At 45.3% G+C, this 26,954-nt stretch overlaps 2 protein-coding genes across 10 annotated transcripts in view; one reads left to right on the forward strand and one right to left on the reverse strand.

The window, feature by feature from the left end:
• Efcab11 (EF-hand calcium binding domain 11) overlaps positions 1-5,264 on the reverse strand; it is a 218,423-nt gene extending 213,159 nt beyond the window's left edge. For 4 of the 8 annotated variants that reach the window (XR_009593056.1, XR_009593054.1, XR_009593055.1 and 1 more), the window contains exons 1-2: positions 4,244-4,431; positions 3,732-3,827 (exon numbers count right to left, since the gene is read on the reverse strand). Coding sequence is in view for 5 of the 8 variants with exons in the window: in XM_060388034.1 (XP_060244017.1) it covers positions 3,732-3,827; positions 4,244-4,324 (177 nt within the window). In the remaining 3 variants the exon portion in view is untranslated. Of the gene's footprint in view, positions 1-3,731; positions 3,828-4,243; positions 4,436-5,076 lie in introns of those variants that run through there. The other 4 variants (XM_060388036.1, XM_060388035.1, XM_021656661.2 and 1 more) reach the window with 3 other exon arrangements.
• Positions 5,265-5,335: 71 nt separating this feature from the next.
• Positions 5,336-26,954, forward strand: part of Tdp1 (tyrosyl-DNA phosphodiesterase 1) — a 76,997-nt gene continuing 55,378 nt past the window's right edge. Inside the window, exons 1-5 of one of the 2 annotated variants that reach the window (XM_021656662.2) lie at positions 5,336-5,426; positions 11,852-12,417; positions 14,844-14,887; positions 15,987-16,042; positions 23,438-23,534. In XM_021656662.2, the coding sequence (XP_021512337.1) occupies positions 11,859-12,417; positions 14,844-14,887; positions 15,987-16,042; positions 23,438-23,534 (756 nt within the window). In that variant the 5' untranslated portion in view covers positions 5,336-5,426; positions 11,852-11,858. Of the gene's footprint in view, positions 5,427-11,851; positions 12,418-14,843; positions 14,888-15,986; positions 16,043-23,437; positions 23,535-26,954 lie in introns of those variants that run through there. The other variant, XM_060388032.1, reaches the window with a different exon arrangement.

The raw sequence follows: 26,954 nt of genomic DNA on the forward strand, positions 1-26,954 counted from the left end.
GAGTTTTGAGGTCCTATCTCGTAAATATAGGAACAGCATTTGGGTAGAGAGGTGGGGGGCTGGAAGAAGATATGGGGCTCAGTTTATTAGGGGTAGCTCAAATTGTAAGGATGAGACCTGATAGGCTAGGGTCAGAGGAAAGAGGAGGAGGACCTCCCCTATCAGTGGACTTGGGGAGGGGCATGAGAGGAAATGAGGGAAGAAGGGAGGGGGCTACAGCTGGAATACAACGTGAATAAACTGTAATTTATAAATAAATAAAAGAATTGCTTATCTAGATCAGGACTTCCAACATGGATCCCAGAACAAAAAGATAACATGGAAAAGAACCCAACTCAACCTAGAACTTTGTAGCACAGACAGGGAAATAAACCTCATGTTATAAAACATAAAAAATAAATAAAAAACCTCCAACCTCCATACAGTGTCTAGTAATCAAATGTACAGGGAACACCTGTAGCTACCTGAAACTCAATTTGCCCTCGTCTCAACTGACACCCTTGAACCCATTTCCCTCTGAATTCTCTCCTCCTTGGTGATGCCACCACTCTTTTTCTGCCAGCACATCCAGACAAACAGCAGGGCATAGCTTGTCTTACTGCCACAAAGGGCTCCCAGATGCTCCACAGTACATTAGTCGGGTTTCTCTAGTCTAGCTGACGCCTACTATAGCTGCCCACCCACCTGGCTCCTTCTTCCTATTTGGTTAATGTCTTCTCTAGCTTGATGTACATCAGTTTCCTAAGAGCTATACAAAAAGAAAATTACTTCAAAGCAGAAACTGTGCTTATTCAACTTTGCATCCCCAGCAGCTAGCAAATACTCCTTTTATTAAACAGATTTGACAATAGATTGTGTAAACATTAAAGTATAAATGACTTCCTGTATAAGTCTTCTGTGAACTACTATTGCAGTGTCATGGTTACTCAAAATAACAATTTGCAGTTAATTCTTCAAAATACACAGATTCTCTGATAGGAATTTTTTATATGCCTTGTTTAATTTGCTGACTTATAACCAGCATTTTATGTGTTCAAAAACAATATTAAAAATTAAACTCCAGCTGGGAACATTGGCACATGCCTGTAATCCTAGCACTCAGGGAGGCAGGCAGATCTCTGTGAGTTCGAGGCCAGCCTTGTCTACAAGGCAAGTCTAGGATAGCCAAGGCTACACAGAAAAACCTTGTCTTGAAAAACCAAGAGAGAGAGAGAAATCAAACTCCAGCACAGAACCTAGCATAAAATTTGAAATACAAAAAGGTATACACTGAACATTTCCTGTCTGATAAAAGTTCCTCTTTGGTAAAATGCCAGACAAGTATAGAGATGATTTGCTATGGTTGTGCTTGATTGTTTAATGGCCTGTAACCAGTTAAATGTCATTTTCCTAAAAAATAAAATGAGAGGGCCAGTAAGGTGTCTCAGCATATATAAAAAAGCACTTTCTATCATGCCTGGTAACCTGAGTTAGTCCTGGGACTCACATACTCAAAAGAAAGAACAGACTCTCATAAGCTCTTCTCTGACCTCCACAAACACCTGAATATATGCCCAGCCACATAAATTTTTAAAAGGATAAGAACAAAACAGTAAACTCAATATGTAAAAGTTGCCAAATTTCATCAAGTGTATGTACATTACCACACTACTGTACCTGTCATTCAATTCTCTACATGGTCTAAAGTTAAAACAAATACTCAAGGTAGATAAGCAAAATGAGATAAGCTATCTTTCCAGGTGATCCCAGGTCAAAGGCAATGCTTCAAAACATTTAGCCTTTCAAAACAGGCCATCTGCCTTCGAACTCCAGGTGAAATGATTCCAGGTTAGCAGAAGCAGCTGCCATTTCAGAGCCAGACCAGGCTAGCACTCTGACTGAACTCATAACTGTGTGTGTGTGTCTGTGTCTGTCTGTTTGTGTGTGTGTGTTGGGGGTGGGGGCAGAATATATTTACTGTGGAGTTGCGGTGCAGTCTGGTACACTGAAGGGTACAGAAATGGGATATCACAAAGTCTCTAGCTACCCTGACTCATGAGGAGCAGGAGAGCGCTATCAAGTTTTGGGGGAAGGGGTGGGCATTCTAGGCAGACTTGAGCTATCCTTCTGCTTGATGGTGGCACTTTACTCTTTTGTATTTGGACAGTCTTGACTCTGATTAGTTCCAGTTCAGTAGCTTAACAAGGACGGATCCATCTCTAGACTGCTTATAACAGGCAGGCAGAACAGCACAAAGACAGGGCTAAGGAGGAAACTATTCCACTAAAATAGAAGGTTCATTGGGGTTCAGCTGTGATCTGATTACCCAGGAAGCTTACAGCCTTTTCTGGAGAGTAACGGCCACGCGTTTCACATACGCCCTCCAAGGCTCAGGGAACGTTGCAGGAGAAGCAGGGTGGGAAGAAAGAATCAGAGGTGGGGGTAGTGATAAGCAGTGCTGACCTCTGGGCATGATACGGTTTCTGCACCACTGACTTCAGAACAGCTGTGATTACTTACACACGCTTGGGCCTGTCAATGTCCTGCCAGGGAAGGCAGAGGGGTTCATAGGAAGCCCCCAGCCCTGAGGATTTATACAGAGTTAACAGTTGCTATGAGAGGGAGAGACACATTCTTCCGTGGTGTAGACCCTGGTAAGGTGCCCACGTTCTTGTAAACAACTCTAGTGAAACTCACTGGGCCACAATCTACCTACATTCTTTCTTCCTGCCTACCCGTGCCTGCCTGTCTGTCTGCCTGTCCGTCTATCTGTCTAATTTGCTATCTCTTTCTCAATAAATAGAAAAAGAAAGGTAATAAAAAAATTCAAAAAATCCTGAGACTTATCTTAGGAATTATATTTCTAGCAATCTTGGTATTTTGGTTTGTTTGCCATTGTTCTAAAATGTTGTCTTGTCATGTAGCCCAAATTGGCCCTGAGCTCCTGATCTTTCTGCTCATGCTCCCAAGTAGTGCAATTACATATCTAGGATTAATACATAAATAGGATTAATACATAAATAGGATTAATAGGATTAACACGCGCGCGTGTGCGTAAGTGTGTATGTATATAAAAGGATGCTCACTGCAACAATGCTTTCAGGAACTGAAATTAATTCAAACAATAACAAAAGGTAAACTGGCTAAAGAGAATACTATACAACTATTTTTTTAAGGGATTGCTGCTAAGTGGAAAATGTATGTCAAAATAAGATAGCATGGAACTATTTTCAGTAGATTTGCCTATCAGGTATGTAGAACAATACAGAAGAAGCTGGTTAAGTACTGGTAAGTGGGACTCTAATCTAGAGGAAAGTGAAGGGATTTTGTGGACTGTATGAATTTACTACTTCTACCTATTAAACAAAGCCACCCATAAATTCTAATATACATATCAGCTAGTGGGTAAATTCCTCCTATTTTAATGCAACGCCCCTCCCAGGCTTCCCTCTCTACCATTCCATATTTTTTTAATAAATTATAAGAGGCTCGTGGCGACGTTTTGTTAACTCCATAGGCACAGATATCCAATTCGTGTCTGTTTGGATTTTTTTTTTTTGGGGGGGGGGGGGGAATTCGGCATTGGAGACTCCTCAGGAACGGCTTAGTAGTCAGAGCTTTGCCCTTACAGACAGCAGAAGTACTCCAGGCCGATTTGCTTAGGATCCAAAGAAGGGAGAAGAGGAAGGCAGAAAAGAGAGGAAATAAGAGGAGGGCGAAGCGGACGAGGGGAAGAGAGAAAAGGTTCTAACCTTGGAGGGTTTGTACCCAAACAGCATTACTATCGCAACCTTAAAGTCCTCTCGGCTTAGGTAGCCTTTGTTGTCTTCGTCACATGCTTTAAATACCTAAGGAATATTAAACACCTACAGTTAGTAAGCCAGAAACCCCAAACACGAACATCTAAACTCCACCTGCTCGTGGAGCTTTTTAAAATGCAACATAAATGCTGATTAAGATTTTTTTTTTTCCCCTCTGTCCCTTATCCCCAAAGTTTAAGAGACTTGATCTCCAGGGTGACAAATCGATTCCTATAAACCAATGGAATAAACTGTACGCAAAAGCTCAGCCCTTTCGGAAGGTGGTGCTGGCGGGGTGAGAGGAGAGACGCGAGCACAGGTAGAGGTAACGGGCCGAGGGCGCACGGTGCGGCGGGCGGGGAAGCGATCGCGGCCCTGCAGCCAGGCCCGGGAGGGAGACCCAGGAGCAGCGTCAGAAGCGACCCCGGTCCTGCTCAAGTCCGAACTCGGGCCCCCACACCTACTTCCACCCACTTCCTGCGTTCTGCGGCGCTGGCTTCGAACCGCCGCGGCCGGGCGCCTGCGTCGGACAGGAACGTCGCCATGGCCAACCCAGCCGACCCCGAGCCGACCCACCGCACCCCGGCTCCGGCGGGGCACCGCACAGCCCTCCGCGGCCGCGCCCGCCGCCCCCTGCGGAGGGGAGGACTCAACTTGGCCGCGCAACTCCGACGTCTCCTCCCATTGGTCAGCCTCCGAGCCGCTGACGTTGATCTGGCGCCGTCATTGGTCAGAGGCGCTGCTTAACAGAGGGGCGGGGCTCCAAGGCCCGCCCCCAGCCCTTGGTCCCGCCCCTTCCCAGTTTCCCTGGCTCCCCGGACGCCGCTGAGGGAGATGCTGTCCTAGCAGGTCCCGGTGGCTTCCTGGCGCTCAGGCTCTCTCTACCAAGTTGCAATAAACTCCCCTCGATCATTTTGGCCCACGTCTTTGCTAGACTTGGTGGGAGGCGCAAGGAGAGTGCAAAGAAAGCGCACACGCACCGTGAGTGAGTTGTAAATCAACTGGCCTTGGATGGCGTCTCGGGGGAGCGACTGTGTTTATTTCCGCCCTCGCGGTAACCCGGGGCGCTTGACGCCGCGCCTGGGACGATTAAGCGCAATGACCCCGTTTACACAGGATTACCCGGCCCCTCGGGGAGCGATGCCCGACGTGAGGCTGAGAGGAGGCACGTGGACCGGAGCCTCGCTCTGCAGACCCGCCCCTCGATCCTCCGCCGCACATCGGGGAGACTGACAGGAGCACGCCCGTTTCGAGGGAGAGACAGTCACTCGAGGTTCTGCGTCTCGTGGGAACTCACTTCACTTTTCATCCCGCCGTTCGCCTCGGCTCTCCTTCCTCCCGAAGCACGCCGCTGTCTCGGCCCCGACAGCCTTGAGGCTACCTCAGCGCATCCCCAGAAGGCGGGTGCTGTTTGCTAAATAACTAGGAGAGAAGCTCCTGGACGCTTTCCGTTTCTCCAGGTCCCCCCGCGAAGCTCCACTCATCCCATTCCCATTACGCTCCCGCGAGTCGGGCGTTCTTTAGGACCCAGAGACGGAAAGGGGACGCTCCTCGCCGGCAGGGCAGAGGCGCCAGCGCGTTTGAACTGCGCGCATGCGCCGACGTGCGGCGGGGCGGGGCCTCGGCGGCGGCGGACGCGCTGGGCAGGTAGGTGTCTCCGCGCCCGCCCTCCCGATGGCGGTGCCCGGGCTGCGAGCTGAGAGTGGAGGGGTTCGGTGCGGACCGCGAGGAGAGCGGCGAGGCGAGGGTCCTCGGGCTGGGTCTCCTCCGCCCTGAACCCCGGATCCTGCGGTCTGGGCCCCCGGGGCGCGCCGCAGAGGCACCCCCTCCTCCCGCTGGCCTTCGCTTTCTCCACGGACCGGGCCCCGAACCCCTGTGCCCTAAGTTTCCACACCAGAGGGACGGCCGTGAAAGAGGGTTGTCTTGAGGGGGAAGTGAGTCTGGGCAGAGCTGAGCGCCTGGGAAAAGTTGGCAGCTTCACCATTTGCTTACTATACCCCCAAACTACCCACTGCTTCTTGACCGTCTTCTGCACCCCTGGCACGTGTTCACGGAGTTGTACTGGCTGTAATCGTTCTGAAAGGTTAAACGGGTCAAGCACTCCTCTTGGTAAAACACGCGGTGGGAGTCCCGTTGTTTTTAGAATAAAATTCGCCTGTTAGCAGCCTTGCCTCATCCCACCCCTCTCTTCCTAGACCATTCCTAGAGCCTAGTTACCACCTGAACTTGTGCTGTGTGGATTCCATCTGCCTGGAATGTTGCTCACCTGTCTTTTAGCCCGCTTATTCCTTCCGCTCAGAATCTCACATGCTACTCCAGAAATGATTCCAAGGAAAGGTTATCCCTGTAAAATGTAATGAGCGTCTGTGATTATAATGAGCGTCTGTGGTCATCTTGACTTTTAGATTTTTTTTTAATGTGTTAATTTCTGCTTACGATAGAAACTGTATATTGTTAACTCTTTCTTTTCAGTTCTTAATTCTGCTTACTCCTGGGCTCAGAGGAAGGACCTCCATGGAGGAGTCTTGGTGCCTAGGTCTTAAAAGGCCTGAGGAGCAGTGTATATGTAGAAAAAATACCGCAGAGGGCCGGCTCAGTTTGGGGTAGAGGAAGCAAAGTCCTAAATGGAGTGCTTTTTTGCATAACTTTGTGTCCCCCTCATCACTCCCTGCCCCCCCAGGGGTGTAGGGGTGTGTGTCTACACACGTAGCTGTGGAGTATCTTCCTCCATTGCCCTCTGTTCTGGTCAGTCATGCTCTCCCAGGGAACCTGAAGATGGCAGTGTCTTCCTTATGCTGGCCATTGAACACTAGGCCCTGCATGTCTCCATCACAAAGTTGGGGTTACAGACATAGGAATCATACTAGGCTTTTAGGTGGGTGATGGGGATTGGAACTCGTGGCAAACCCTCTTACCCACTGAGTCAAAACTCTAGCCCTCCACGGACATTTTTTTTAAGTCGTTAATAAAACTTCTGATGACATTCTGAGTTGCTGTCTGGTGAAAAAATTTCCTAAGATTTTTGTCTTTCCTCCTGTTGCAAAGTTTGACAAATCATTGCCTCACCTTGCCTCTCTAGTTTTTATTTATTCTCTGCACACGTGTCCTATTATTTGCTCAATATTTATTTGATTCCACTCCTGTGTAAGTTAATACTTTTACAAAGTAGACTTTATTTTGCTTTTGTGGCTGTAATGGAGCCATGTTACCGGTGCTTGCAGAAGAGTCCAGGGCCCACTGTAGCTCAACAGCAAAAAGTACTGCATTTTTTTTTAACACTCCAGCTTTCTCCTTGATGTAAGCAGAAATGGAGTTGGAATGAGAAGGGGGCTCGCTGTGATCAGTCAATGGCAGGGCCCCAGTTGTCTCTGGCAGGAAACACTGCTGCTTTTCATCTGGACTGACCCTTCAGTGGTATCTATATCGTACTTCTCATTCTTTTTGTGTCGCTTACTGCAACTGTGGCTTTGGACTTATGCCGTACTAAGCACTGCCTGGAGAAATGGAAAATAAGCCACCAAAAGAAAGCCATTAAGAGGCTATGAGGACAGCCTTGGTTCCGAAAGCTCCTGGAGTTCTGGGAGGATAGTCTTGTATGTGGAGCAGTGAAATCTGACGCTGACCAGATCCAGTCCTCCAAATTAGAAGTCGTTTCCTGCATGGTCTTGACATTTACAACACAGCCCCTCTTCCACAGGACAAGGACCTTGTCTTCTTAATGAGGTTGGTAGCCTGGTGGACAGAATGACAAGGTACAATTTCATTAGTATGTCACAAAGGCTATTTGCCTTCAGTGGTAAACAGACCTCCAATATAGTTTTGAATGTCAGCAGTCTCCAAACTTAAACTATATGTAAAGCCTGGGCCAAACAAAGGGCTTTGTTTGCTGAGAAATGTCTCTTTCAAAGCACTGTTTGTGTACATTTTGCCAACTCAGTTCACATTGTTGGTAGAGATGGTAGACTCCCCCCCCCCCATAGGGTTCTAGAAAAAATGTAGATCACACTGAAAACCTCAGAAATTGTCTAAAGGGTTTAGAGTCACCAGCAACTTTGCTCAGAGCTCCCAGGGTTCCAGGCTTTCAGTTTATTGGTATAGGCCATGGTCCTTGTATTCAGCTGAGGGACAGACAATGGGGCGTCTCTTCGGATTCCATAAACCGTGCTCCTTGCAGCAGCCAGCATCTGAACGGTAAAGGTCCGTGTGATGTCTGGAAGGACGACGCTCAAGTGTGTGAAATATTTCGTATATTGGGAAGGGGGGGAAAGCCTGTGGTGTACACCCATAACCCCAGCACTGTAGAAGGGGGAGCAGGAGGGTGGGTGTTGTAAGCAAATCTGGACTACAAAGCAAGATTCTCCCTGGAAAAAAAAAATAAACAAGAGTTTACAAACGGCTCCTTTCTCAGACTGGAAGCAGAACCATTTTGCTCCCCAAATTCTAAGACCTGCTCTTCGCTTTAGAATGGAGTATAAATGTAGAAATTTCCAGTATTTGATTTCTTGCATTATTGTTATTGTACTTGTTTGTTTGTTTTTAAGCAGTGCTGGGAATGGAGCCCCCACATCAGTCTGAGTACTTTGAAGGGTTTGTTTTTTGGTTTTGTGTGTGTTTGCATGTGTGTTCATGTTTTTTGTATGCTTGCATGTGTGTGTGTTCATGTCTCTGGGTGGTGCACATGTGCAGGTGGTGGCCAGAAGACAGGTGTCATTACTCAGCCTGCCCTTTTTATGATTAGGGTTTTTAAATTTTAATTTAAAAAATTAAATTATCAAAAAAGTACCATGTCATTTACAAACAAAGTGTGTGTTTTAGTAGAAACCCCCCCCCACACACACACACACTACTGGTCTCCTCTTGGTTTTCAGGTGACCTCTTTTTGGCCTTCCCTCATGTTACCTCACCAACTCTTTTTACCCTCTCTTCATCTCCTTCTAGTTTTTTAAGGCACATTTTCATCCAGTTACACACACAGAGAAAAAAATTCACCTACATTCATCTGAGAGACAACACATGGTTTTGCCTTTTCTGAGTTTGAATCACCTCATTTAGTATAATATTTACCAGATCTATCCATTTCCTGAAATTTTCATATTTTTTTTTAGCTAAGTACAATTTCACTATATCTGGCACATCTTAATTAATCATTCATCTACTGGTGGGTATCTAAGCCGGTTCCATTTCTTTGCTATTGCCAATAGAACAGCAGGTAAATATGGCCTGTGGTTGTTTTTTGTTGTTGTTGTTTTGGTTGTTGTTGTTGTTGTTTGCACTGGTTGGTGTCACTGGCTGGAAATTAACAAGGAGGATAGGTTGGCTGGCCACTGAACCTCAGGGATCCATCCATCCCTGGATATCCAGTCTCCGCTTTCATAACACTGAGAGAGACCCCAGCTAGAGAGTGGCTCAGCAGTTAAGAGTATGTTCTGCTCTGAATAGAGACCTGGATTCAGTTCACAGCATCCCTGCCTGGGTAGCTTACAACTACCTATAACTCTAACTTCAAGGGATCCAAGGCCCCCTTCTGGCCTCCTGGGGTATTTACACTCCTTGTAGACACAGGCATTCATATAATTTTCAAAATTTTTATTGACTTAGTTTTGAAACATTCTTACTATGTAGTTCATGCTAGCCTCAAGTTTACTATGTTATCTAAGCTAGCCACAAACTCAAGATCCTTTTGCCTCAGCCTTGAGGTTTTAGGGGTGAGCTACCATACCCAGCCTGAGAACTCAGTTTTGCTTTGTTTGTTTTTTCAAGGTAGGGTTTCTCTGTGTAGCCTTGGCTGTCCTTTACTCTCTTTGTAGACCAGGCTGGCCTCAAATTCACAGAGATCTGCCTGCCTCTTCCTCCCCATGTCCTGGGCTTACAGGAGTGCACCATTGCAACTGGTGCCTGAAAACTCTTAATTGAAGATTCTGTTATTAAGTCCCGTACTATGTTGATCTAGAATCTAAGGAAGCTAGAACTATATCATCCAGAGTTTTCTTTTTTCTTACATGCTTCTTTTAAATTCATAAGATTAGTCCTTTCAGAGCAAATTGGGTCTGCTTAAAGTAGGTCTATCCACCAACCTCTAGAGTTTAGAATAAGGGTTGTGAGTTAAGATAAAAACATGCAAGCAAGTTAAAAAACAACAACAATACAACTCCTTTAAGGTTTTGTGTCACAAACTGCCCTGTTCCCAGTACACTGGGCACAGTGTGGTTAGCTGGTTTCTTTACCCTTGGAGATTAAAAACTACCTAAGGAAAATACCTAAGCCAAGTTCCCACAGCCTCTGGATGTGATTTAGACATCACAGAAACTAACACAAAACGTTAGAAAGCAGATTGGAGGTCTGTGCACATATGGAGCCTACGGTCGTCTGTTACTGCAGGAGCAGGTGACACCGCTCACTCGCAGCCTCGCACTCTGGACGTCAGGTGGTGTCCAGGGCAGCTGAATTAAGTGTGGCAGGGAGCCATGAAGGATATGCCTTGTGCTGTCTGTAAGGGCTCATTAGAATGCAGGATTTACAAAGAGGCTTTGTGTGGACAACTGGAATTGACCTTAATTGGTTAAGATGGAAATTGTACTAAGTGATTGATACCTTAAAAACGTTTTGGGTTTTTATTTGATGGTTTGTTGGGGGTTTTGTTTTGTTATTCTATTTGTTTTTTGATTATTTTTAGCTTGAAAGTGCATATGTATAAGCATATGCATATGTATAACATATAAGATCAAGCTTTCCTATCTGTGGGGTTTGGGATATTTATTTATTTATTTATTTATTTATTTATTTTTGGTTGTCGAGGATCACAAGTGCTGTGGTGTACTGCTTGGTATCTTAGTTTACCCCACTCATCATGCGTCCTCTTCAGCTGTGAAACAAGCTTTGAGGACACCCAGGCCGCAGGAGCACACATTTCTGAATATTTATTTCAGTTTTCCTCAGAGTTTCGGACTACCCTGTTAAAGGCATCACCTTAGGGAGCCGCTGGAAAACCTACTTAGCCCTCTCCGGTTTGGCTGAATGCATTTTGCAGTTAATGCCAAAAGTGCGTATATCCTATATTTTTCTTTTCTGAAAGCAAGGGAGTGTAAATTAGACCAGCGGTGTGATTTGGAAACTAAAAGTGATTGGCTTCAGTCCAAATGCTTGCCTGCAGGTTTCAGTAGTTTGAGTGACGGCACGGTCGGTAAGATGATGCTCTGAAGTTAGTTGGTCCTCGTGACGGTGCTTGTAGACTGTACACACAGAAGTGGTCATCGGCTAACTTAAGTGCCTGGCTTTGGGAATGTAAGACTTAGTGAAGTCTTGTGGGCGCCTGCACATGAATGAGTATAATTTTGTAAATTCTACTTTCACTTTAAAATTGGAATACAGGCCAGCAAGATGGCACAGAAAGTAAAGGTGCTGCAAAGCTTGACACCCCTGAGTTCAATCTCTGGGACCCAAATGGGAGGAAGAGAAGGGACATCTTCAAGTTATTCACTGACTTCCATGTGTAACCTTCCCCCCAACAAATATAGATTTATATCTGAGCCAGTTAATTGGCCCAGTGAATAAAGGCACTCGCTGTCAAGCCTGATGACTTGAGTTCAAGTCCTAAGTTCTGTGTGGAAGAAGGAAAGAACAGACTCCTGTAAATTGTCCTCTGACCTCCACACCATGCCACATACATACCACTCCCCTAACATATAGATGTCCATATACACAAAAGCAAATATATAGGGGCCTAGCAAGCTCAAGGCCCCTAAGGTCAGTTCCCAAAACACCAAAATTATATATATATATAATATATATAATATATATATATATATATGGTCAGAATTAATCATAAAAGTTCCTTAAGATGGCCTGAACCTTAGCTCCCTTTCCTAGGCATTCTAAGACCAAGATCTAGTTTGAAAGACAGCAAGGAGATGGTGGCTAGGTTACTTCCCTTAGTCTGTCAGCCGCACGTGGTACTAGGTAAGTGGCTCAGCCTCTGGGGACAGAAGTCCTGCTTGTATTACAGTCCCTGATCTGACCAGGAATCTGAGAGCCGAAAAGGCCTGGTAAGTAACGTCTCCACCCTTTCTTTTCAGAAGTAGAATGCCTCAGGAAAGCAGCTACGGAAAGTGGACTGTATCCAGCAGCGACGACAGCGAGGATGACAAGCCGAAGGCTGACCCGCCGTCCACATCCTGTGTCTCCCAGGCTGCGCAGGGAGCACCGAAGGAGCCCCTGTACACCTGCTCAGAGGCCCGCAGGGCCGCGCACAAGAGACAGATCTCACCTGTGAGATTCAGCAATGCAGACTCGGTGTCAGCCCCCAAGAAGCAGAAGAGAGACTCCCCAGAAAGTCTCGGGTGGTGTCTGTCCAGCAGCGACGATGAACAGCAGCCAGAGACCCAGCGGGAACGGCCTACGAGGTCGGCAGTTCAAGAGGAGGAACGTGTCTCCTCGCCCAGCGTGACTGCTGCCCAGAAAGTTGTAGATCTTAGCCCTCCTGCCAGCCCCAGGCCCCAAGGGGCGGACGACGAGTACGAGACCTCAGGGGAAGGCCAGGACATCTGGGACATGCTGGAGAAAGGGAACCCCTTCCAGTTTTACCTCACTAGAGTCTCAGGGATTAAGGCAAAGTACAACTCCAAAGCCCTCCACATCAAGGGTAAGGATAACGGCTTTTAGGAGACGTTTCCCTCTTGGTAAAGTAAAGGGCATGGCTCAGAATGGCCTCTAAGACCCTATCTAACTACTTGGTGGGAGGGGAGGATAGTTTACCCTGAGTGTGTGTGACAGCAAACTGTTTACGCTGAGAGGTGGCATTCAAAGGGCGCCTCTCAAGCCCCCAAGCTCAGCCCCTAGTAATGCCTGGCATGGTGCTTAGAATTGGTTAACTCCAAAAGTGAAGAGTAAACTTGATTGGCGGCGCTATTAAGTGTCATAAACTTCATAGTGGTTCAGTATGTCCCTGGGCCACAGCATCAGAATCACCCAGACCGTAGAAATGCCAGTTCTCAGCCCTATTTTAGAGTCATCAAGTCAAACTCTCGGTGGTCAGGGCCCGCCACCTGTGCTTTCCCTAAGCCTACAGGGAGTGACAATGCCTAGTGATGTCTGAGAACCTCTTCATGAAAGCTCAGTTTTTGCTCCTAGAACACAGAAGCAAAAATATGGATGCTTCAGGTAGGAGGCAGAGCAGGGTCTCTGCATGCCATGGAGGAACCTCGGAGGATGTGGACTCAGGTGGCACAGATCCCTTCCTTTGCCACTCCTCTGCTCTGCAGTTGAGATGGTACGGGATGAGGATTCAGAACAGAGGAGTAGGTGAGGTGAGCAGGGCATGCATCCCCATGGCAGACAGACACAGTGAGCATTGTTTCACATTAACGTTTTCCTCTGGCCTACATTCATGACCCAGATTATGATTATTCTCAGCATAGTTTTTATGTACCAAATGTATGTATGATAATACGCCATATTCTCCTGTATGGGGCGTGAATGTTGGTGGGTTTAATTCCATAGTAGTAAGTCCAGCTCTACAAATTTCTGAGCATCTCTTATGTAGGTATCCAAGATATATAAGATAGTTGCCAGTGGTTTTGCTTTGTCCGGGGGAGGCTGACATAGGAAACAGAGGAGTCTGGGAAGTAATAGTAACGACATGGCTGACAGCACCAAGATTTGGGGGGTGGGGGGGATGGCATCATGAGGGTTTTACATACATTTTAATTGTCAGAGCAGCCCAATAAGAGGACCAGATGTCCTTGGACATGTGTCAGATCTGCAGTTCCGAAAAGTAAAATCACTTATCCTCGGTCACAAGGCTGTTAAATGGTAGAGCCACACACACTTGAATCCAGTTCTTCTTGAGTCTAAACCCATGCTCATTGATGTATCCTGCTAACACTAGTTGTAAGTATGGGTTCTCTAGCTCTCATGGAGGACAGGCAGAGGCCCTCCAGTGGACCCTGGAAGACGGGCCCTGGAAGTTTAAACAGTCAAAGATGCAGACAGGGGCCAGCTGGAAGACTGCCCTGCTGCTTATCTCCTAACTCTGCTGCTCTCAAAAGGAGAAGGACCTTCCTTGCTAGTCGTTTTTGCTCTTTCAAACACTGTACGTGAGCATCGAGCTCAGTGTCTAGAGGACAGGAAACACAAGTGACTAGGACAGGAAGCATAAGTGAACTAGCCCACTTCCTTCTCCAAGGCACCTCAGTAGGTCCTGGCAGCCTAGAGGCATACATTCTGACTCCAACCTTAACTCTGGCCCTTTCAGCTGTGTGGCCACACCCAGCCTCCTCCTGAGACTCCCAGAAAGGAAGAATAACACCTTAGCTCACCACCCCTACCCTTGGCATAATTAAGTTTTACACAGAAAGTGCTAAGAACAGTGTCTATCCCCTAAGAAGGTCTGTATAGGTAAAACATGGCGTCATCATGGTATGGTTAGCTAACAGTGCCCTTTCTAACCTGTCCAAAGTGAGGCTGGAGAGGAACCAAGTGAGATGTCCCCAGAGCTGACCTAGAGGACTAAGGATGTAAATATTCTGTTGTAGGAAGCAAGCTCTCTGGCTACAGGGGAGCAGCACTGGGGATTTATATAGTACGAAAAGAAAGATTCAGAGGTTCAGGAATTAAAATGGGTGTCATGAATGATGCATAAACAGTCTAAATTTGAGTAGCCATCCAGGACTTAAGTTTTTTATTTTAATTTTGCATTCAAGTTTGTCAAAAAATGTGTATTTTTTTTTTTTGTTTGGTTTGGTTTTTGTGAGACAGGGTTTCTTGTGTAGCCTTGGTTGTCCTGGACTTGCTTTGTAGACCAGGCTGGCCTCGAAGTCACAGAGATCCACCTGCCTCTGCCTCTGCCTCTGCCTCTGCCTCCCCAAGTCCTGGGATTATAAGCATGCGCCACCTCGCCCAGCAGTATAAGGAAATGTTTTCATGGGCTTTATAGAAAATTATCTAGCCTTGTAGCTTACCTGCTTATTCCTTGACTGTCACTAGCTGCTGAAAAGCACAGTTATTGTGTTATGAAATCTAGAGGATTTTTTTTTTGTATCTGAGAATTGATTTGTCTTGTCTTTGTAGATATTTTATCTCCTCTCTTTGGGACACTTGTCTCCTCAGCTCAGGTGAGTTTATGGTAAATTGTGTTTTCTTCAGGTGATGAGAGACAGATAGTTAAACAACTTTATAAGAAAATGTGACAGCAGATGGGCTTCTCGGTCCTATACAGTGTCCCCTAAGCTGGCATCTGCCTAGAGCAGAGCCTAGCCATATTGCAGGATCCATGTGTGGCAGCCTCTCACTTGGCCCCTGCAGTGTAGACCATCGTGGTCACCAACAGGAGACACCTGACTCTTGATCAGGCCATGAAGTCTAGCCAAGAAGTCACTGTGCATGTTCCTATCTGAAAGACTTTGGGAGATGCTTCCAACCTGGCTGGATGCTGGTGCAGCCCCTGAGGAAGGGTGGGTGGCATGGTGAAGACCAAGTCAGGTTTGAGGCACTTTAGAAAAATGGATACTCTGCACTAACCAGAAAGGAGCGAGTGATTATATGGCTCCTGCTGGGCTGAGCTGGTTTCTTGGTGCTGACAGGTCATCACTAATGGTCCAGAAGCCAAGGACTAGTCAGGAAAAAGGATGTTGTTCCCGAAGCAAGCAAATGTACTACCTTCCTGTATGATGTAATCTCTAGACCCAAACTTAATGTGGTGCATCTGCGTTCTGGCTCAGCTAGACTTGAGCTCCTGTGCCAGGATTGGCCAGGCATTAACAGGAGGCCTCCCGGTAAGTAAAACCTGTGTGGAACTTGTGGTCATTAGGTACTAACTATGAACAAGTGAGAGTGTACCAGGCCGCCTGATAAGTTGTGCTGGAAGGAAATGGCCTTTCCTAAAAGTCCTGGGATCTTTGTCTCTGACACCGAAGGGAAACTATGTGAGCCCGAACCGGAAATAATGTTGGAACAGCACTGACAAATAGAAACCAATCTGCCAAAGTATGTGCTGATAATGCCCTGAGAACCTATTCTGGGCATTTGGCTCCATCTATGCAGGTTCCTTTAACCAAATGTTTTACCAAGATGAACTTGATTTTGCATACTGCAGCACACCTGACTGTGTTTACGAACACTGTATCACATGGTTGCTTTAGAAAGTCGTTCAGTCTAATAATGATTCTTGTGAACATACGTGTGGCTTACTTGCTTTTCTTTTTCCCTGTCTAGTTTAACTACTGCTTTGATGTGGACTGGCTTATAAAGCAGTATCCGCCAGAATTCAGGTGAGTCCTGGGATGCCAGACACTCAGGCAGCGGGGCTTGCACTTCTCAGACTACCCCTCCATCTTTTCTTCATATTTCACGTAGCGTCATTGTAGACAGAAAACACTTGGTTTTGGAGAACAGCATTTTATTGAGTTAGTTCCCTCGGGTGGGTGAGTGTGTTTGTGCATGTATATATGTGTGTGGGCGTGTGTCTGTGTGTGTGCGCATGCGTATGGGCGTTAAGTATTGATCTTCAGGAGCCATCTCCTCCGCCTCCTCCCTTCTTTTATATTTTATTCATTTTTCGAGACAGGTTCTTTTTTGGATTGCAAGTGCACAGCACCGTGCTTGGCATCTTTTACATGGGTTCTGGAAATAAAACTCAGGTCTTCATGTGTACAATGCAAACACTCTCCAAATAAGTCACCCACCACCTCTGCTGAGAACAACCTGTTTTACCTATTCAGTCACACGCATTCTTTTCACAGACTTAGGCATTTTCCAGTTTGCTCTGTCCAGAAGTAGATAAGGACAAATTCCAACTCAAGTAACAGGAGTTCATGAGCAAAGTTAGTATGAAGGAAAGAGTCGTCTCTCGTGGTATCTACATGGTACATGTGCCCAGATGAGGCCAGCATGCCTCCCTTGGCTCAGCACATCAAAGCTAGTCTTTACCAGTGAGCTCCATATGCCAAGCCAAATCATTCTTCCAGAGTTATCTCTGGAGTTAGGAAAGGGAATCATGACCTTCCTTTGCACAAGCTGACATGCAGCTAGGCTTTCCGAGCTGCCTCTGCAACCCCTCAGCCTCCTGTGAAGCAATGCAGACCAAGTAAATGTACCACACATGGTGACACAAGCCATTTGTGTTCATAACACAAACTTGTGCAGAATCCACTCACAGTAAATGGGATGGAGGAAAACACACTGGAAAAGATAAAATAAAAAAGATGAATGACAGCTTCATCAAATCCTTGATGTATTTAAGGCATCATTGCAGAAACCTTTGTCATTAGAGAGAGTAAAATGTAGAGATTTCCCAGCAGCTTTGCCACACAAAGGCTTGTATTTGACAGAATAAAAGAGCATTCGCTATAGTTTCATAATAACAGAAAATTCAAAATAACAGTAGCTTGAATTTTTTTTTTTTTTTTCTGTTTCTCCATATGAAGTTGAGAATTTTTCTTTCCAGGTCTGTAAATAATTGTGTTGGTATTTTGATAGGAATTGCATTGAATCTATAGATTGCTTTTGGCAGAATGGCCATTTTCACTATGTTAATCCTTCCAATCCATGAGCATGGGAGATCTTTCCATCTTCTGATATCATCTTCAATTTCTTTCTTCAGAGACTTGAAGGTTTTTTTGAACAGGTCTTTCACTTGCTTAGTTAGAGTCACACCAAGGTACTTTATGGTATTAGTGGCTATTGTAAAAGGTGTTGTTTCCCTAATTTCTTTCTTGGCCCTTTTGTCTTTGGTATACAGGAGGGCTTCTGGTTTTTTTTATTTAATTTTGTATCCAGCCACATTACTAAAGGTGTTTATCAGCTGAAGGAGTTCTCTGGTTGAATTTTGGGGTCACTCATATATACTATCATATCATCTGCGAATAGTGATACTTTGACCTCTTCCTTTCTAATTTGTATCCCCTTGATCACCTTTAGTTGTCTTATTGCTTTAGCTAGGACTTCAAGTACTATGTTGAAGAGATATGGAGAGTGGGCAGCCTTGTCTTGTCCCTGATTTCAGTGGGATTGATTTAAGTTTCTCTCCATTGAGTTTGATGTTGGTTATAGGTTTGCTGTATATTGCTTTTACTATGTTTAGGGATGTGCCTTTGTTATACCCAGTTTGCGAGCCCCCAAAAGATCTCCAGGAATCGACTCCATTGCAAAACACATGAGGGTCTTTTTATTGAAAATTACAAGCTGCAGCTCGGGCCTACACAGCACCCACCGCTGAAGCGGTGGGAGCTGAGCGCCCCGCACCCAGGTTAGTGGGGTGATTTATAGATTCTGGTCCATCCCAGCATGCCCAAGGCAGGGGCAATTCCTGCCTGGCAGGCATCTATTGGTCAAGGTGTTACATTTTGAATCGATTGGCTATAGGAAGGTTCCCAGACTATTAATGACCAGGTGTCCCTCCCTAGGGGGAGGGTCCAGTTTCCTAGCAACTGTATCTCTAGTGGGTGGGGAAAGAACGCAGAGAGGTAGCTCTCCCCTCAGGGAACTTACTGCTATACCGTGCCTACTCTACATAGTGTTAACAATCGCTGCTTATCCTTTGGTCTCTCACCTTGTATCCCTGATCTCTCCAAGACTTTAAACATTAATGGGTGTTGGATTTTGTCAAATGTTTTTCGGCATCTAAGGAGATGATCATGTGGTTTTTCTCCTTCAGTTTATTTATATGGTGGATTACATTGATGGATGTCCATGTATTGAACCACCCTTGCATGCCTGAAATGAGGCCTACTTGGTCATGGTGGATGATATCTTTGATATGTTCTTGGATTCGGTTTGCAAGTATTTTATTGAGTATTTTTGCATCAATGTTCATAAGAGAGATAGTTCTGAAGTTTTCTTTTTTTGTTGGGTCTTTGTGTGGTTTAGCTATCAAGGTGACTGGCTTCATAGGATGAGTTTGGTAATGTTCCTTCTGTTTCTATTTTGTGGAATAGTTTGAAGAAAATTGGAGTTAGCACTTCTTTGAAGATCTGGTAGAATTCTGTGCTGAAACCATCTGGCCTAGGGATTTTTTTTGGAAGGGAGACTATTGATGACTGCTTCAATTTTCTTGGGGGATATAAGACTATTCAATCTTAATTCCTGATCTTGACTTAATTTTGGTAGATGGAATCTATTAAGAAAATTGTCCATTTTCTTTAGATTTTCAAATTTTGTGGCAGATAGGCTTTTGTAGTATGACCTAATGATTGTTTGGATATCCTCAGTGTCTGTAGTTATGTCCCCCTTCAAAACAATCCTGTGCAACAACAGATCATCTGGAGGTATCTCCATCCCTGATCTTAAGCTGCACTACAGAGCAATAGTAATAAAAACTGCATGATATTGGCATAGAAACAGAATACAGATGGTAGATCAATGGAAATGAATAGAAGACCCAGAAATAAATCCACACACCTATGAATACTTGATTTTTGACAAAGAAGCCAAAACCATATAATGGAAAAAAGACAGCATCTTCAACAAATGGTGCTGGTCCAACTGGATGTCTACATGCAGAAAAATGAAAATAGATCCATATTTATCACCCTGCAAAAAACTAAAGTCCAAGTGGGTCAAAGATGTCAACATAAAACCAGACTCACTAAATTGGTTAAAAGAAAAAGTGGGGAAAAGCCTAGAACTCATTGGCACAGGAAACAACTTCCTAAACAGAACACCAATAGCACAGGCTCTAAGAGCAACAATCAATAAATGGGACCTCATAAAACTGAAAAGCTTCTGTAAAGCAAAACTCTCTGTCAACAGAACAAAACAACAGCCTAAAGACTAGGAAAGGATTTTCACCAACCCTGACAGAGGGCTGATATCCAGAATATATAAAGAACTCAAGAAGTTAAAAAGCAACAAATCAAGCAATCCAATTAAAAAATGGGGTACAGAGCTAAGCAGAGAATTTGCTGTAGAGGACTGTAGAATGGCAGAGAAACACCTAAAGAATTTCAACGTCCTTAGCCATCAGGATATGTAAATCAAAACGACCCTGACATTTCACCTGACACCCATCAGAATGGCTAAGATCAAAAATTCAAGTGACAGCACATGCTGGAGAAGTTGTGGAAAAAAGGAAACCCTCCTCCATTGCTGGTGGGAATATAAACTTGTACAACCACTTTAGAAATCAATCTGGTGCTTTCTCAATTAGGAATAGTGCTTCCTTAAGATCCAGCTATACCACTCCAAGGCATATATCCAATTGATGCCCAAGTACATAAGAAGAACATTTGTTCAACCATGTTCATTGCAGCCTTATTTATAATAGCCAGAACCTGGAAACGACCCAGATGTCCATATCAGAGGGATGGATACAGAAATTGTGATACTTTTACACGATGGAATACTACTCAGCAATTAAAAACAAGGAAATCATGAAATTTGTAGGCAAATGGTAGGATCTAGAAAAGATCATCCTGAATGAGGTATCCCAGAAGCAGAAAGACACACACGGTATGTACTCACTTATAAGTGGATACTAGACCTATAAGATAGGATAAACATACTAAAATCTGTACATCTGTAGTAGATAAACAAGAAAGAGGACCTGGGGTAAGATGATCAATCCTCACTTAGAAAGACAAATGGGATGGATATTGGAAGTAGAAGAAAACAAGTAACAGGATAGGAGCCTACCACAGAGGGCCTCTGAAAGACTCTACCTAGCAGTGTATCAAAGCAGATGCTGAGACTCATAACCAAACCTTGGGCAAAATGCAGGGAATCGTATGAAAGAAGGGGGAGTTAGTATGACCTGGAGAGGACAGGAGCCCCACAAGGACCAAATGTATCAGGGCACAGGGGTTGTTTCTGAGACTGTATCTTCAACCAAGGACCATGCATGAATATAACCTAGAACCCCTGCTCTGATGTAGCCCATGGCAGCTCAGTATCCAAGTGGGTTCCCTAGTAAGAAGAACAGGGACTATTTGACATGAACTCAGTGATGGGCTCTTTGACCACCCCACCGCCACCCCCCAGGAAGGAGCAGCCTTGCTAGGCCACAGAGAAGGATATTGCAACCAGTCCTGAAGAGACCTGATAAGCTATGGTCAGATGGAAGGGGAGGAGAACCTCCCCTAGCAGTGGATTTAGAGAGGGGCAGGGAGGAGATGAGGGAGGGAAGGTAAGATTAGGAGGGAATGAGGGAGGGGGGCTACAGCTGGGATACAAAGTAAATAAACTGTAACTAATATAAAAAATTTTTTTTCTAACTACAAATGGTAGGTATCTGTATCTACAGAGAGTACCAGGGTTTTTCTGTGACCTAACCACCCACCTTTTCTGTCATTCCATCCTACCATCCTAGTGTCCTAGTGTTTTGACTTCGTAGAGTTACCTCATGGACCAGGATGACAGCCTAAGCTCCAACTGTCTTGTCTGTGTTCCAGATAGGAGAAGAAAGAGGACTCCTCCTCCATCCATGTCACTCTGAGCTGTTCTGGCTGGTCCTGAGTCTCTTCTCTTTTATAGAACAGAGCTCACATGACACTGCCATCTCTAAGGCTAGATATGTGGTCTTCTAACTGAGCCCAGCTTGTCTTACATGCAATAAGGGATTTGCTAGGAAAAGGGAGACTGGGTTTATGGGGATAATTTGGATGTTGCCTCCACCTGGTTCCTGAGTGTTGTTACACTGTTGCTTTCTGCTTCTTTTTCTTTTGCTTCTCAAGGACCTTGAAATCAAATGTCACCTTTCACAGTATTGACAAGTGTAGGCTATAATTCCTTTCCTACCTCTTATGTGTTGAATTGATGCTTTGGCTTTCCAAGCCTTAGTACCTCTGCATGAGACTATATTTATAGGTCAGATCTTTACAGAATTCATGAGTCAAGCTGAGTTGACCTCAATAGGCAGCCAGTAATCCAGCATGTTGGCATCCTTATAAAAAGGAGGAAGTTGGACACAGAGACAGAGAAGACGGAAGACAAAAGGAGAGTGTGAACTGTAAGCCAAACAGTGGTTAAGTCTGCCTCCTTCCCCGCCCCTCATGCATATCCCCCTGCCCCTGAAGCCAGAGTGAGGCCTGGTTCTTCCTCAGTCCTCTTCAGGAGCCAGTATGCTGGCACCAGGCTGCAAGCACCAGATCTCAGGTTTACTGCTTCCAGAACTGTGGCATCCCAGATTTTTGTGGTATAAGCCACTTGGTTTGTGGTGCTTTGTTACAGCAAAGCCAAAGTCAAAGAATACAGTCCTTCACTCTACCCCTTGTTACCAAATGCATCTTGGGAAAGTTGTGACAATACTACAAAGCTAAAGAATGAGTAAATGGCAAGAAACACCCACAATTACATTGTGGAACACCACAGGTGTGAGGGCCTGCATCTCGCTGCATCCAGGTGTTACCCTTCTGTAGTAGTCCACAGAACAGTTAAGTCTGAAGGCCGGAATGAGCACGTCAACATCCATCCCTAATGCTTGGTGACTTGATATTTGAATGACGTGTGACACTAACATTTCTTGCATTCCTCTCTGTGTGGTTTGCCAGCCACACCATCTCTAAGTAGAAAAGCACTAGGAATGCATGCTTCGTCCGTTTGTATGCCAGTCCCGCTGGAGCAAAGCTAGCGTGGGCGTGAGGCAGCCAGACAGTACCTCTGAACTCGAGAGCACAGCGATGGTCTCCATTGGAATGTTGCCTCATGCCTGCTGAGGTATAACAGTGTGGCCGCAGCTGTTTATCTTGCTAGGACGCTTGTTGGAGGAAACTCCTATTTTTCTTGTTTGAGAAGAGTTTGTAAGGATACGTTGATTTCTAAGGATTAACTGACGATGAAGTATCTCTTAAAATACCTTTTTAAAGCCAGGTCTGGTGGCTTGTGTCCGTATCCCAGCACTGGAGAGGCTATGGAAGGTTAGTCTGGACAATGCATCGAGTTAAGGCCAGCTTGCTCTATGTCTCAAGACCCTGTCTCAGAATGAGTAAACAGGGAGAGTCTTTTTAATATGTTCCTAAAGAACATGTTTATAGTCTTTAGAATCAGGAATTGTGCAGCGTCCTCGGGGCTCTAGCTCATTGACTAGCTTCCTGTCAGCAGGCCTGTGCCTCGCTGAGGGCTTGCCTGTTCGCTTGTGTCCTGTATCTTGCACAGTACGGAGAGCATGTGTCAGGAGCTTGGTAAATAGGTGCAGGATGAATAGAAAACTGTTATTGGTTTAAGACAGGAGGAAAGGAAGCGCCACCATGTGGAGGTTATTGTCACTTTTCTGTACTAATTTCTTCCCACTTCTTGTGTGTGTGTGAACATGTCCGTGTGTGGGGATGCACATGCCCAGACGCACTTGTGCTTAGAGGACAGATCACAGAGGCCGGTTCTCTCCTTCCACCATGTGGGTTCCAGGGCATCAAACCGAGGCCGTCAGCCTTGGTGGCAAGCGCCTTTGCTCCCTGCGCCATCTCACCAGCACATATCTTTACTTGACTCCATCTTAAACATTTGCACAGAACCCGCTCCTTGGAAGCAAAAAAGACAAATACTCAAGAACTGTGTAGAGCCACGACTCACCTGTATGACAGCAAACCAGGCTCGGGAACTAATGCATGAGCACTGACAGTCACGTGATATTAGCCACAAAGGCCAGAAACCAATGACAGGGCAGCTCGTGGTCCGAAACAAAAGAAACCAGCTTTGTGAACAATGCATCTTACACATTTCTGATCTCTTTTTAGGAAGAAACCAATCCTGCTTGTGCACGGTGATAAGAGGGAAGCCAAGGCACACTTACATGCCCAGGCAAAACCCTACACAAACATTTCTCTCTGCCAGGTAAGCTGCCTTCTGCCTTGATCTCAGGCTCAGTCTGCGAGTCGGTGGAGTCCATCCTCCCTCCCGGGCAGCCATTCCCCCTTCAGTGTTACCAACAGATACTTAACATGTCTTACTGTGGCTTAAACACTCCTGAGGAAACTCTCCATTAAGCAGGGACACCCATGTCGGGAAGACTGTTTTCTTTATCTTGATTTGAGGTCTTCCTTCTAGGAGCTGCTACATGTTGGTCCAGATTTCCTGCTTTCTGGGACAACACAGCACAGGTCATCTCTTGCTGGCTTACGCAAAGATTCCTGTGTTTGAGGCCGGCTGTCCTGTTCTGGTAGCTCATCTCAGAGCTAAGCTTTCTCTACCGTTGTTTGTACTCAGTGCAGCTTCTCTGCTAGGGCCAGCCAGCTCTTGGTTGTGCTTGGTTTGTCTTGTGCTTCTTGCAACCTGTATTTCAGCATAGGCCTGTTTTCCTGATGCGGTCCAATGGCTTTGGATCCCTTTCTCTGAACGCAGCTGATTATGTGCTTCCATGACACCTCTGACTTCTGTTAGCCACTGACACTTTAATTGTCCTAAGTCTTTTTCATATAAGCCAGAGAAATGTAGAGACCCATAGCACTTGGGGAGGCAGAGGCAGGCAGATCTCTGTGAGTTCGAGGCCAGCCTGGTCCACAAAGCGAGTCTAGGACAGTCAAGGCTACACAAAGAAACCCTGTCTGAAACAACAACAACAACAAACAAACAAACAAAAAGCCTGCCTAGAAACTGAGATCCCAACTCAGTGACCTCCAGTGATCACGATTGCCCTCTGCTTGGTAGTGAGTCCGCAGAATGACTGGTGGGTCTTGGGCGTGTTATAGCAGTCCCTTTATCCGCCATGTCTAAAAGGATGTCTTTTAGAGATTCCATATGTTATTTTAAGCAACAAGCAGGCAAAATAGGAAGCAAAGGGATTAAGGAGAATTTCTAAAACTCTTTTCTCTCTGTAACTGTAAAGTAGCAGGTAGAACATTCACTGTTTCCTGCCTTTCGGCGTGATTACCACCCATTTCCGAGGAGCCATAGTGAAACACGGCTACAGTTTTCCCTCCCGGTCTTCACTGTAGTAAAGGGGGCGCAAGGTGTCTGGTTTTGGCCTGGCTAGAAGTACTTCCTACATAAGCTTGGGGACCCAAGTTTAATCCCCACACCCACTTTGAAAGCCGCACGCACACCTTTAGCCCCAGTACTCTGAGAGGGGAGGCGCTCTGGGGCTTGTTGGCCACCAGCCTGTCTTCAGGCTCAGTGAGAGGCTCTTTCTCAAGAGCACAGGAAGTCAGCCTCTGACGGCAAGCACGTGCGTGGTTGTGTATACTGCATGTACCACATGAATGTGTACACACCAGGATTTCCGCTCTTAAAGGAGAGATGTTATATCTGGATCCTTTTCTTTGCTATTGTCCTTCTAGGTAGGCTGTCTTTCTTCACTCTCAATGTGAGAGTTTTGATTACGCTCCTTCCAGCTCTAAATCTGCCATGGGTTTTTTTTTGTTTTTTTTTTTTTTTTTTTTTTTTAAGAGAAAACAATTGGTTCGGATTTAAACACCTCACTGCATTTTTTTTTTTTTTTTTTTTTTTTTCTGATTCAACCCATTGCACATCATATCACTGAAGCTTCAAACCATGCATTCTGGATTGTGGGTGTAGCTCAGTGCCAGAGTGCTAGCCTAGTATCCACAAGGCCTGAGGTTCCATCTTCAGTATCACTAAGTAAATCCTCTTCCACGAAAGGTGTTGTAGTTCATCTTATGCACTGAGGTATCTTTATGCCTCTGTTTACCTAAAATTCTGTTGCTCGATTTGATTTCCACCAACAGAATTGGTTACAAAAAGTAAACTGCACAATTGAATAAAATAATATATTGGAATTACAAAAAAAAAAAAAAAAAAAGTAAACTGCTGCAGGACTCCTGAGAGCCCATGATTAAAGAGTCCTCAGACAACAGCAACTGATCGCAGAAGAGAGTCCTGCACCCGAGAGCAGGGTGGCCACTAGAGGCATAAGGACACATTCTCTCAAACCTGTGCAAAGCCCCTTACAGGAGAGCCTCACTGTCCATCAGTAGTTCTCAACCTTCCCTGACGCAGTGACCCTTCAGTACAGTTCCTCAGGTTGTGGTGACCCCCCGACCATGAAATTATTTTCACTGCTACGTCATAACTGTAATTTTTCTACTGTTATGAATTGTAGGGTAAATATCTCTGTTTTCCAATGGTCTTAGGCAACCCAGTTGACTTCCAAAGGGGTCGTGACCCTCAGGTTGAGAACTACTGCTCTAAGTGGGAAACGCAAGATAATTGTGGCCCCGCCCAGTCCTCCTGAAGTGCCTTTCCATCTGGAGTTTTTCTGGCAGTCACATGCATCAAGGAACCAGCTGGGTATATATTTAGTGCAAGGGCTGGAAATTGAGGTGACAGTGGTGGTGAGGACTCACTTTCCCTGAGTCCTGCCTCAGGGCTATACCTGGGCTACCATAACAGCATTTATAGATGGAAGACATTTGTTTGGACTGTGCAGCTTAAATAAGAGACACCTAGGAAGCTGAGAGTTTGGATCATAGTACAGACCACACAGTTCTTGATGAAGGCTCTCCTTCTGCCTTGTAGATGACTGTTCTCAAGATATTCTCCATGGCAGAGAGCGGTGGGGGTGCACTAGCAGTCTGGTATCTGTGAGCACACTGATTGTTTTGTACACACTCACTTCCTATGACCATCAAGTCCCTCTCACTAGACACGGGCACATTTGGGTCTGGGCTTGGATGTGTGAGTTGAAGAGTGAGTCTGGCACAACGGTCCACTCCATGATGCTCATTCTGGCCTTGTCACTTCTCATTTGTTTATATCTTATGTGTGTGGGGGGTGGGTGTGTATAAACTGGATTGCTAATGGCATTCATTAAAGCATTTGAAAGAGATGGTGCATTAGCCAAAAATAGCACTCATTAAAGAGTATCCACTGAAGATACTTTCAGCCCTGTTTGTGCTTAGTCTTGCCTGAAAGAATGTAACTTGTAGCCAAACTAACCTTAGAAGCCGGTTCTCTTAACCACTGTTCTTTTTCAGTTTAAAAAAAAAAAAATATATATATATATATATATATATATATATATAGTAACTGATTTTGTAATTTTAAAGACATGAGGTACAGTTCATACCTTTTTTTCTCTAGCCAAAAAACACAAGTGCATGCTGGGATACATGTATCCCCGAAGCTCGTGGAGCTGTTAGGAGCATCCACAAACTGTACGGTGCCTACTTGGGTGTTCCTGTTGTCCATCTCTGCCTGGCAGCCAGTCCTGTGCTTCAGGCCCGTGGTAGGGAGAAGCCACAGTTGATTGCTTACAACAAACAGGCCTCTTTCCTAAGCACGTATACATTATTTTCT

This window comes from Meriones unguiculatus, chromosome 7 (assembly GCF_030254825.1).
Source record: "Meriones unguiculatus strain TT.TT164.6M chromosome 7, Bangor_MerUng_6.1, whole genome shotgun sequence".
In the NCBI taxonomy this organism is placed as follows: domain Eukaryota; kingdom Metazoa; phylum Chordata; class Mammalia; order Rodentia; family Muridae; genus Meriones; species Meriones unguiculatus.